Source organism: Haliotis asinina, chromosome 15 (assembly GCF_037392515.1).
Source record: "Haliotis asinina isolate JCU_RB_2024 chromosome 15, JCU_Hal_asi_v2, whole genome shotgun sequence".
NCBI lineage: Eukaryota > Metazoa > Mollusca > Gastropoda > Lepetellida > Haliotidae > Haliotis > Haliotis asinina.
This window is the reverse complement of record NC_090294.1, coordinates 9,050,645-9,064,076: the sequence shown is the minus strand read 5'-3', so window position 1 is coordinate 9,064,076 and position 13,432 is coordinate 9,050,645. Positions and strand designations below refer to the sequence as shown.

The 13,432-nt window shown below is 36.4% G+C and overlaps 1 protein-coding gene across 2 annotated transcripts in view; it reads left to right on the top strand.

Moving 5' to 3' along the window:
- LOC137266029 (hexokinase-4-like) overlaps positions 1–13,432 on the top strand; it is a 56,895-nt gene continuing 43,463 nt past the window's right edge. The window contains exon 1 of one of the 2 annotated variants that reach the window (XM_067801528.1): positions 1–416. In XM_067801528.1, coding sequence (XP_067657629.1) covers positions 342–416 — 75 coding nt within the window. In that variant the 5' untranslated portion in view covers positions 1–341. Of the gene's footprint in view, positions 417–7,647; positions 8,056–13,432 lie in introns of those variants that run through there. The other variant, XM_067801526.1, reaches the window with a different exon arrangement.

The following is a 13,432-nucleotide window of genomic DNA, read 5'->3' as shown; positions in this document are numbered from 1 at the left end:
ATCATGTGTTAGATGATGAACAAGACGTACGGTGAGCATTTGATAACACTGGACTGTTTAGGCACACATGCGTACAGTAATTATATGATTGTGTATTTGGCATACGTCCAGAAAATGATCCCTAGTTTATAATTGGCCATACGCTAATCATACGCTTGAGACTCTGAGCGGCGTGCCGACATCCACGTACTCATCGAGAAATCTGGAGGAAAATTTGACTTTGACCTTGGTCTGTAGAAGGTCACGGCGATTCAAGTATACAATATTGAAAGGAGTCGTCCGAATGGTAGTATCTCCTCGATGACCGACTAACCTTGACTAAACCATAGGCGGTAAAAAGAATGTCTGAGTCGCGAGCCGATAGACGTTCATCCCGAAGGAGAAATCCATTTATTGAACCTGTAGACAAATCCGCTGTAAGTATACTATTCTTTATCATCAATATCTGGCACAGTTTCTCTAAATGTCAGTCACGAGACGTCAATGTTTTCATGATGCACACAAATATTTGCACCCTGCGACCTCGCACATGCAGCGGAAGTGGGTTTATTTTGACTGTTGGTTGGAATCGGTGTGAGAATGTGACTTGTATCAGACAACACTGGTTGTAGATGACATGATTAAGTAACTTATAGCCTATGCGTTTTTATAGACTTCGACACATGTCGTCACTAAATACTTCCTGTTGATGCTCCTCATAAATTTTAGAGGCAACCGGTCATAGTGTATTCTGTGAAACTAATTGTTGTTTCGCGAAGATTGGTTGGTTTGGGTTTAGTATTGAAGAAAGTTATGGAAAAAAAATAAGACTAAACATCTCTTATAAGTGCAGTTTTAATGATAAATTCATTTATTAAAATTAATACACTTCTGAGCTGAATATTCTGTCTTGTTGCAAGAAATGGTGGTGAGACTTACGCTTTTATCTCCCCTAAAGTTTAACAATGGGAGTGGCATTTTAAGAAGTCTTTCCATATGTTAAGATACAATTAAAGAAACATGTTAAAACCTCAGTTATCTGGTTACAATATCTAAGTCTGGTGATATGATTTGACAAGAATGAAATTTAAGTGAGGAATGCTGATTGAAGTCTTTCTGAAATGGTTAGTGTTAGAGGGCTATGTTAGTATCTTCAGATAATGTATAGATCTACATGTATTTTGTACTTTGTACACCACAGACCAACAGAGACTTTGCTTTACCACAGAAAACAAATGATTTAACAAAGAACAAATGACCCTGACAGTTTATGGTATGCATGTAATTCATGAAAGATATGAATGCAGATATTGTGTATTTTTGTCTGATGTGTATTTCACCAAACATGCCTGATGATGTAGGGGAATTCCCCACCCCACCATACAAGGACAAATATTCTGTAACATTTCAAATATGTCAACCAGAGTCGTTCTTCTATCATGTGGCTTTACCAAATCAGGACATAAATATATCCTGGATCCGTCTCCTGGCCTCCTACTTGGAATACTAGATTTCTGCTGCATCAGTGTCTCTCAGAATTAATTCAACAAATGGTATTAAGAGACTGACCATTTGAAATTTTTGTGGGAAAATATTGCAAATGAATAATTTTGTCTCATGTGTTGATGCATCCTTGCAAGTTGCATAAGTCCAGTATCCTGAGACAGTTCGTCTGAGTTAAAGATATTTTATTTCTAAACACTATAATTATCTCTTTTTAGGGAGTGTTCTTACGTGTTAGCAATTTGTGAAGTAGTAATAATTTTAGGGTTTAGTTTGTGACTGTAACATAACTGTACTCTCTAGACTGCTGGAGAGGTGATATGTAAACATGTGTTGAAAGGAATTAATTCATATTGTCCTTCCAGCAGAAACATTTGTACCAATGTTGTACCAAAATATATTGTGTCATTAAAAAATATTTTAGTATTCTTGATGCATATACAGTGAATGTAGAGAAAGAAGCAACAGGGAAATAAAGAAACAGAAAAAAGTAACTTATATAAATACTTCATTAAGATTAGGATGATCTTTGATCATTCTATTTTAGTTATATGAGAACTGTTACTTTGATCATCTTATTTTAGTTGTTATTGTTGCTTGTTTACCGAGCAACTTCTCACCTACTCAGCTTACTTGATAGTAAAAGGGTGCAAAAACTGTGTAAAACATATGCTTTGATATACTTTGTAAATGAAGAAAAAACTAACACCTGAAAAAGTGTTTAAATAGGTGCAAAACAATGTGTTTATAGTGAGAACGGAGAAAACACTGCAAAAAGTGTGCAAAACATGTGCTTTGTTATACTTTGTTAAAAGAAAAAACAACTGAAAAAGTGTTTCTATTTTTCCTGTTACTTTTTTTGTTACTTTAATCAGCTGATATTTGTCCATGTCACACTGACAAGCTGTCATTGAATTGAAATGCTGTTTATTGTGTTTTCATCGCGATTAACCTATTCATTGAACTATTAATATAATGCGGGTCCTTTTACATGTTTACATGTGTATCCAATGCATCTCTGTTGCATCAGTTGCATACAAACACACAGACAGGCGATTTTGCAATGTCATAGAAGCTGTGTTGTTTGACAAACCAGTCACGTGACTGTTGTATACAAATTGAGGTAAAATCTCTGCTAGCAGATAATGGCAGATCATATTGTTATGTATTACTTCATTCTTTAAACTTGTAAAATCTTTGTTAGACACTGGTAATGGTATTCCAAACGTGATATATGTTTAATTGTGACCAGTATTTCAGGTTGTTATCATAGATAGGCATTTTGTTAATTAATTATCAAGATTTCCAGAATAATTTGTCAACCTTTGCCAGTCCCTTTTATGAAGGTTTTAGTGAGAATTAATGGTTAGGCCTTTCTGAGCAGTAACATGTTCGTATTGACGTTTATGTTTAGCAGTTCCAAGTAGTCCTGTTATACAGGTTAAAACTGGTGACAACTTTCAATGTTGAAAATTGTCCCTATCTTGTTATTATATACAGTTAAATTTTGCCTGTAGGTTTATTTACTCCTAAGTGTTTTCAAAGCCCATTTCTGGTGTGCTCAGCTTTTATCTGCTAGTTTTCAGTTTTCTATGTATACTCAAGATTTCAGTGTTTGAATATTATCCGCATAAGCATTCGTCTTAAAAAACTTTCAAAGTCCATAAAGATCTCAAAATGAACTCGAGTTCCTTCAGAGGTTGTGATGACAAATTCGGTCAGTGCTTTGAAGTTATTCTGCCAAGATTTCAGCAGTTTGTTTGGACATGCTGTGTTGTTATTTTTTAAGCAGCAAATCTGCAACCTGTCAAATGTTTGTGCAAGATTCACGTCACTTTAGGGTAATCCCGTCATATCCTTCCTTCTCATGTCTGTCAATGTGGCACGTCTGGTAGCACGGTTATGTTAGGTCCATATAAAAAAACACTTGTCTAGGTCAGTGTTATGACGGAAACTGTTAGTCAGTTTTAGTCTTTGCCTGAGTTGTGAAGGTTGATGATAAATTGTTCATAGGGGTCCCCTGATTCAAATACCCAATGACCTCTTTAATTTTGAAAACTGCTTGTGACTTGAGTCATGTCCAGATGTCTGGTGGATAGCATCTGCCCAGCAGGTGAAAAGGTAGTTGTAACAGTGTCAACAGAAGTTGAAAGCTGTCTGCTTGTTGCTGTGTGTGGTGCATGTCATTAAGGGTTAATTTGAGCACTGGTCGGCTTGAAAATACATTCGTCTATTAGACGAATGTGTGTGTGTGTGTGTGTGTGTAATTATCTACTTCATGTGAGAAGTTACTTGATTCAGGTGGCTGTTTATACATTTATGAATATATTGTCAGTACTTTCAATGGACTTAAAAATACATTCATCTATTAGACCAAATTCAGTTGACAAACATATTTTGACATGATGTATGTGTTTATGTCTGATCTTGGACTCGCCAGTTCAGGTATTGATGGGTTGTGATATCTCTGACTGAGTCACCATGGGCTGTTAAGAGTTATACCATTGTTAGCAGAAGTATGACAGACATGTGAGGAGTGTTCCTGAGAAGGATACAGCATTTGGGAAGGTCAGGTGATCATTCTTAGTCTCACAACAGGTTTTTTAAAGAAACAAATAGGAGGCATGTCGAGTTTGGTTGACACCATTTTAAAAGTATGTCACTTTGTGTATATCAAGCATGATATGATGTAGATGTTTTCATTCTGATCCTACCACATCAAAGGGACACAACTCTGCAATGGAAATTGAAAGTTCTTCAATTAAGCCCTTAGTTCAAATGGGAAATGTGGAAAAGCACATGTTATATGTCTCAAATTTTCATGAATTAGTCTGTAGCATAAATAAGTCAATCATCAGCTGTGACATGAAGTGTGTTGTCTTCTTTTGAAAAGTTATTTGCCCACTATTTATCGAGAATCAATTGATATTTGGTAAACGATTATTGAAAAGCATGAACTGTATTTCTAGCCAGACCTGACTTTACCTTGTGGAGGAAACGTAGGGAAATTCTTTCAAAATACAATCATTAGCAGAGGTTTTACTTCCACCAGTGGTATATGCCCCCACTAGGGCAGTGCAGTATTACCGGTAAACCAGTATAAACCAGTCCAGTCTGCGATATTGTTCAGATTCCACAATAAAATTTATTGTGGAATCTGAACAATATTGCAATATTTGTCATTCAGTGTTACTGCATTAAAGTGCATTCTGTTGAAGCAAACAACACTGACCATTAAAATAATATAATGCTATTATGTTTATCATCATGTTTGCAAATTGTTGTTGTAATACTTTAGTTAAGCATTCAACATTAAGGCTCTATAACTTTTTATTTGTCTGCAAACCAAGACAAACAGCTAAACACAATAGGAACAGTAGGAATAGGGAGCCTGAAAGTATGGTGTAACAGCTAGCGCAAACAAACTGTAGTGGAACAGAGAGAAAAATGACCAGTCTTCCTAATATGCAAGCAAAACGAGCAAAGGTTGGCAACTCACTTGACTCAGTTCAAAAATTTTTTTAATGTCCTAAAAATAGTGCCAAAGGTAACACCCATTTCCTGACAAGGTTGTCCTGTCAGTTTTCAAACCTCATATTTAATAATTTATCATGTAAAATATATTTTATCCAGTATTTAAAGCGGCACTCGTGGCATATTGTGTTGTTCTTCACCCCAATTACCCAGGCCAGCTTTCGGTTTAGTGGAGTAAAGGAACAGAAATATGCAGAAATTAAAAAGAAATATCATATTGACTAATTGAAACATAAAACTGTTGAAGATTATTTATCTGGCATTGTTATCTTATCTGGCATTGTTAGTGATAGGATTTTGTAATATTTATTCTGAAAAAACAGTTCTGACATAGTGGGTGAATGAAAGCAAGAGAGGTAACTTTCCATGTGGCTGTCATACAATTCATCAGGTATATATAGTTAACTCCCTTGTTCCTTCACTCCATTGAATAGTACATCAACTACTAACTTGCTGTTGTATTCATTGATCAATAATCACATTTGGTATTCCCTATTCATCATGTATGTCATTTTCACTACATAGTGGATTCATTGTAGCCCCTGCATCTAGTTAGTGAACCATAGCATGTGATTTACATAGATCATATCTTTAACATACTTATAAAGTAGAGGAGTGTGTGTTCAGGTAACGTCTTTCGGTAGCTTATTTATGAGTTAGTGAATCAGATAAGGACAAAGTATATGGATGAACCACTAATAAAGAATAATGTTGAGGGATTGGCTGACTGGAATTGAAACAGTGTGTAGATTAATGTTAAGTTATAGTCTATGCATATATATAATTTTGATAGTATCAACAAATCACATTTATATTGAGAAGGAGTCCCAGTTAGATGGGAGATACAGAAAAGGAAATCTAGACTTGCTTCATTTTTGTCTTGAGCGTTAAAGAGAAGGCAGGGCATAAGGGGAACTAATGATCTGCTGGGACTAAGAGATAGATTATAGTACAAGCAGTGGTCAACTTGTCATCATTATACCGAATCTGTGTTTAGGTGCAGCAAGGTATCTGTCAAGTTTGCAAAAATAAACCAGCATCAGTTCAGACCCTTACAATCAGCCATGCACATATATGACTGCCAGTAACACCTAGAGTAGTCTGTCGTATTGACCCTGAAGCAAATATATCCAAGAAAGCCCATGCAAGTCTAGAAAATGTGGCAAGCTTAGATTCCCCTTGCTCCAGGACTGAAAATGAAGGAAGGCTCAGGGCTCCATTTCATTATATTATATATTTTCAATATGAGCTTTTTTCGGTAAAATATGTTCATTTCAGAGACTAGTTGTTAGTCTACACTTAGTGCATATTGAACATGATGTATGTCACCACACCATGTTCACTGACGCCTAGTGTAGTGTATACCATTGGTCATCTGTCACATACAGATATATTTTATGGAGTATGCTCCCCAGTTTTTGTAAGGTAAACCAAATTCAACAGTAAGCATATTTTTTGTACCATCGACTTGTATTACTCATGATTCATAAGCATTGTTTGTGTTAACGCAGAAATATGTTTTACATGCAAAAAAATAATAAATCCACACAAAAGTATTTTTTTATTATTATTATTATAGATCCTTATCTACATAATTTCAAAAAGTACCTCAAAACCGCAACATATAGACAAACAATAAATTTTAACATGATTCAGGATTGTACTGAAAATTTCAGGCACAAAAGATTTGGACTACATGTTTATATTTTTGTTTCAGCACACAGTCATACAAAACCTACTGCAATCACTGATAAGTTTTCTGTCCACATTATGTTTCATCCCTTAGTCTCACCAAATTAGTTTTAGAGTAAGTTTTCAGGTCAGTCTTTGTGATTTTGGTTAATGTTTTCTTGTCTCATTTACGTAGATTGATGCTTTTGATATTTTGAAATTATTTATGAACCAAAGCCATATACTATAGTTTGTTGGTGAATAAAATGTTAAACGACAAAGAAAGAAAATATGGTATGTGATGATAGGAATATTTACTGTTCCATGAAGTCATTATGGGATGTGATTCCTGTCATGCTTATCATTACTGGTGTCACATACACACTCACTCACCACACGTTCACTCAAGCACTCAAGCACTCACTTCTTGAAATGCCTTACCAAAAGAGTATAAGGTGTCTGTTTTCAATTATATGAATGTTAGCAATCCTGTGGCTGTATTTTCAATAAACACAGATGTCATCAACTCATTATGTTGTCAGTAGTTCTGTTTGCCTCACATTATCATGATTAATGCACTGAATGTGTACTGTTAGTAGTACACAAGACAAAATATTTAGGATAGTTCTGTTTGTCACTTGACTAGCTTGCCCTTCAGATGATCTTGTCCTACATCACAACTTGTTTTTGATTTATGATTCAAAATAGCCATCAATAGTTTGTGTTCTGCTTGTCTAGTTAACTAGAACAGGCCCACTCTGTGTTAGCTGACAGGGAATGTCAGAGAATGAACATTAATCCTGTCATGTCACATGGTAGTGTCCCAACCTTCCTGTACATTGTTCCTAACCCACCTCCTGTACTGAGCATTACAGCTCGTATGTCATGGGCCCTTGAGGTGTTACATTGACAGCCTGCAGTTTCTCTGTATTTGTTATTTTTCAGTTTGTCCTCTGTTCACAAACTGAATGTAAATTGAAATAAGACTTGTTTATATTACTTTTATGGATCGACAACTTTATTGATCACTGTAACCTTCTTTGACTGTAGTCCATGAGATTTGTCATCGTGTTTGGAACACCTGTGACAGCTGCATATAAACTGACGTCTGCCTTGCATAACTGGTGCCCATTTTGTAGCTGGCGTTAGTAGGTTTAAGTCATGGTGACTCTCTCTCCACGGAAACATCTGTCAAAGACAAGGGTTGTCTTGGATGAGTTGGTGAAGCCAGTGGTCAGTGTGGGTGTCCAGTATGTGGCCCGAGTTATCCCAGAGCCGCTGTTCGCAGTCCTAGTGCAACTGGTGGAGTTCCTGGCCTGCCTCATCTGGCCAGTCCTCGCACTAATGCCTCAGACTCATGATGAAAAGGTAGGATGACTGTTTCCAGAACTTGGGTTGAAAGGGGCAGGCCTTGTAGTCATAATGTTTTTTGTGAAAACTGATCTAAAGAACTGTATATTTCTGGGACATTGTGTACATGGTTTATAATGGCAGAGTTAAAAAATGAATGTTGGGTCTGTTTCACAAAGTGATCTTAGTGTTAAGGTGAGCTTAACTCCAGTATTAAGTTTACCATAGACTTAAAATTGTTGTGGTTCTGCTATTGCTTTGTGGAACCCAGGTATTGTGTGATGGGACTGTCCAAACTCAAATGTTTACTGTTGTCATGGTGATTGTGTAATCAAACAAAAAACGAAAAACAGAACAATTGCTATCTTTTGTCTTTAATGATATTTTATAATATGTTGCAAGAGATTTGAAAAATGTGTTGCAACCTTCATAGGAATGCCTGGAGAAACAAAATGTTAAACATTAGTCAATCACACAACATGTAAAGAATGCCCACCTATGAAGAGATACACTGGTCTTCAGCAACCCATACTTGTTGTATGACTGAAGGGTATTGGGTGGTTATATTTACTGGTGTTCAGTTAATACATTTCATCCCATCCGAGTTTTGTAGATTGATGTTCATGATATCAATCACTGGATTGTCTGACACTATTTACTGACTGCTGTTGTACAGCTGGAAAATTGCTGAGTAGGGTTTGAAACAATAAACAAAACAGAACAACGTATAATCGTATATTGTTAAGAGAAGGTGAGAATATTGATCAGTTTCTGTTTCACATGCAGTGATATTGTCTCAGTAGAACGTATATGAAAGTGCAGACAACCCAGTGGTCAGAGGTGCCACATGACCCATGTCATATAGTCATGTCTGCCATGAAGATCAAGATCTGGGTTAGAATTGATCTTCAGTAACCCATGCTTGCTGTAAGAAGAGACATACAGGATCATGTGGTTAGTCTTGCTGACTTGGTTGACACATGTCATTGTAATCCATTTGTGTAGAACAATGTGTGTGATATTGACCACTGGATTGTTTTTCAGTCTATGGACCGTGCCATAGTACCGTTTAGAATGATGCTCATGTCATTGATCTCAGGATTGTCTTGTTCAGACTACAGACTGCTGCCATAAAGCTGGAATATTGGCTCAATGCAGCATAGAAGTAAACTCATTCTCTCATGTATTCAGGCATGCCACAAACACCTGGGTTACAATCCTGTTTTGCTTCCAGTTGTCTGACCATATGTCATTGTGACCTGATGGTTCCTAAGCATGACCTGTCTCATCATGTGTCATTGTGACCTGATGATTACTAAGCATGACCTGTCTTACCATGCGTCATTGTGACCTGATGGTTACAATATATGACCTGTCTGACCATGTGTCATTGGGACCTAATGCTTGGAAAATATGACCTGTCTGTCCATGTGTCACTGTGCCCTGACTGTTGCAAATTGTGACCTGTTTGTCTATGTGTCATTGTGACCTGATGGTTACTAAATGTGACTTGTCTGACTGTGTCACAGTGACACGATGGTTACTAAATGTGACCAATCTGTGTCAGTGTAATCTGGTGGTTACAAAGCATGACCTGTCTGACCGTGTGTCATCATGACCTGAGCATGTTTCCTTGAATGACTCTGTAGCCAAGTGTTACAATGCAGAAATGATTGGTTGGAAGTTGAAATATCGGTGATGGTATGAAAACAACATTCACTTACTCATGTTTGCTGTACCTGTGACATTTCTAATATATGTTTTGGCCTTGAGACATCTTGTCAGATTCTTCTTTACCAGTGTAGACAATATTCCTTAGATTGTGCCAGTGTTAAATATCCATCAGGGCTACAAATAAGGGGAGTGCAAGTATAATAAAAAATCAATGACATACAACAGAGTATAAGATTTCAAGCATTACATGTACGCATATAAATATCTTTGTACTTCTAACGTATATATAAAGTTTAATAGCTAAGAAAGTTCTTTAATAAGATAAATAACACACCTCATCACCAGCTTGCTCACAGAAAAATATTTCAGTACTCCTTCAAAATTCTCAGTACACCTCTACTTGCAATATGAGGTGTAAGTACACCAATACCCTCAGAGGTTATCTGGAGCAGTGTCCATTTTCTTTGCTTATTTTATACCCCTGTAGTCCATTTTCAGATGTCGAATTTTTTAAACTGATCCGTATCCTGAATTTTACATGTAGTTAGATTTACCAGTGTTGAAAGACATGTCATCTGCCTTAATTGTTAAAATGTGACTTCTTCATCAATGTTGCTATGAGGCTGATCTGTGTTTGAGTTATGGAGGCACAGTTGAAAATTAATGGTAAAAAGTTCTATGAAGAGTTGTTGCCCATAGTTTTTAAAGAATTGTATGGTTGTGGGTTTGAATGTCATCAGTGTTACATCTAGCACCACTCAAATCTTTGAGCTTTATCAAACTGACTAACATCTTTCTTGGTACCTTCCTAATTTTGAACTTTCCTCTGACATCACAAATGTCAGTGAGTGAGTGAGCGTTATTCAATGCTTTTAGCAATATTCCAGCAATATCATAGTCGAGGATGCCAGAATATCGGCTTCACACATTGTACTCATTTGGATAATCAAACCCGAGTCTTTGGCATGATGAGCAAATGCTTTAACCACTGGATTTACCTACTGCCCCTCAGACTTGACAAGATGTAACTGAAATCTGTGCCTAGCTATTCTTGTTGTCAGCTTCACCAAACTGTATCCACTTAGGCTAATTAAGGCACTGGCTCATCACTTTTATTTGTGCAATTTTTTATTGCCATTTTTGAAAAATAATTTTGACTTGGTTGTGTCCTGACCATCCATTTGTCCACTATAAGAATGTCTGCAAGAACGTGTGTGAATCTACATGTGCTAAACTTCCCAAGCTCTATTTCTGAGAGAGAAAAAAAAGAAGAATGTGTTCCTGTTGCGTCACTTTTTTGTCGATAAAAAATTCACAAAAAAGTCCTACTGTCCTCGTCACTTTTGAAAAAAATGTGCCTGAGAAACATTTCTTTATTTTTTATACAGCCTGATAGATATGTGTATGGTAATTTATCCACACAGCAAAACTTATCAGTACATCAAACTGTTGTTGAGGAGCGGTTGGGTAGGATAGTGGTTTATGTGTTCACTCGTCATGCTGATGAGCCAGGTTCAATTCCCCACATGGGTAAAATAAGTGAAGCCCATTTCTGGTTTCCCCCTGCCTTGATATTGCTCATATGTTCACATGTTAGTGGAGAATGAACCACTGTGCCCCTATTTTCCTCTAAATAGAAGATTGACCGATGCTAGAACACTCCAATGGGTATGCCTCAAAACTTCATGAAGTATTTTTTTTATTCAAACTACAACTTTATAAATTTTAAAAATCCCTTGATCATGCAGATGATAAACATAATAAAATAAATGGTCAATGACAACTAAGTGTTATAACTGGTTAGATACATAGAAGACATGTTTGCTAGTCTCTAAGACCTTGGAGAATCTATTAATGGAGTAGTTCAGCTCATGTCTAGAATGATTAGGAAAGATTGTCTCAGATGAAGGTACTTGTGAAGATCTTGCTTGTCGTAGGAGATGACCAACAGGATCGGATGGTCAGACTTGCTGATTTGGTTGACACCTTTTAGCCCAATTGTGTAGATCAGCATTCATGGTGTTGACCACTGGATTGTGTGGACCAGATAGGATTATATACAGGTTGCTGTCACATAGCTGGAAAATTGCTGAGTGCGGAATTTAACCAACAAAAAGTAATATACAATCTATGGTATGTTCTAGGCTTTGTGTGTGATTTAAGAGAAATGATGTTGCAATAACAAAGGGATTTAACTCCCATTCGGTTACCTCCTCAGCTGATACAAACTGTCATGTCACTCAGCTGAAATTTCAAGTTTTGAGATCTCACAACAGGCCCATGGTGATGATCATCAGTGCAGTTTTTCTTTTTTGTGAATTTTAGGTTTTTAAATCAGATGGTTTTTTTCTGGTTCTGTTGAGATATTATTTTTGAAATTCTTAAGTGTTCTAACTACCCTCTACCCCTTGTTTTCAAGTGTTTAGAACAATTGTCTGGCAGTCAGTAAGACTTGTGACTTGGTTGATTGTCTATGACTATGTGCTGACAGCATGGTTTGTTGCTGTTTACATCCATCATTCGGTTATGTGGTCCAAATTTGACAATTTACATGCCACCAGCATGTATCTGGAATAATGCTTAGTGCTGTGTAATAAAACAGTTATTGACCAAGGTCATTGTGGGCAAGGTAATGACTACCAATAGGTGTCAGTGTTTTTACGTATTCCCTAATTTATCCTCATCACTATAAATGGTATATATAATGTATTACTGACCAACTTGAAAACAGAACAGGGCACATTTGGAATGATATTGAATGTAACAGTTACAGTTAACTGTCAGTATTTTGTTTTCCCTTTTTTATTCTCATCAGTATTAATGGTATATATATATGATGTATATTGACGAAGCAGAAATCATTTTAGTGCAGTAGTGATATGTTCCATTATTTATTTCCATGAGTATTATATCCAATATTGACCTAGTAATAAATTCTAGGATGCAGTTGGGAATGTATTGACAAATGAGGACATACATTGTTGGTGACAGCTGACGGTTCTCATGAGGCTGGTCCCCGATATTCTATTTGCTGCCACCTGTTGTTGAAACAATAAACCATGTGTGGTGAAGTGCTCTTCAAAGTGCCCTACTTTCAATGATGTTCTCAAAACATATCTGTTTCCCCTGCATTACTGAAGTTGTTGTGTGCTATGGAATGTTATGTGTCCATACAGGACAGAGGGATCATGTCATGTTAAAAAGTTTCAAATGTGTTTGACTTAATGAAATAACCTAGTTTGATAGATAGCTTATTACTATGGTTATCACTAAATATATTTAGGTTGGTTTGTTGTTTGTTGTTTAACTCTGCACTCAGCAATATTCCAGCTATATGGCAGTGGTCTGTAAATAATTAAGTCTGGACCAGACAATCCAGTGATCAGCAGCATGAGCATCGCTGTACACAATTTGGATATGATGGCATGTGTTAACCAAGCCAGCAAGCCACTGATCCCATTAGTTGCCTTTTATGACAAACATAGGTTGCTGAATATCAATATTCTAATCTGGATGTTCATGCGTAGATTTATTTAGGTCTTTCCTTTTATTGAAAATGTTTTATGGTCATGCCCAGTAGGTAAGTCAGATGAATATTAAATAGGAGACACAAATTATGTTGCTGACAAATTCCAAATTTTCAAAACTATATCTGTTAGCAAAATTATGAATTATATCAAAATGAACCTGTTATTTACTTTCATAGCAGAGCATTTCCTGT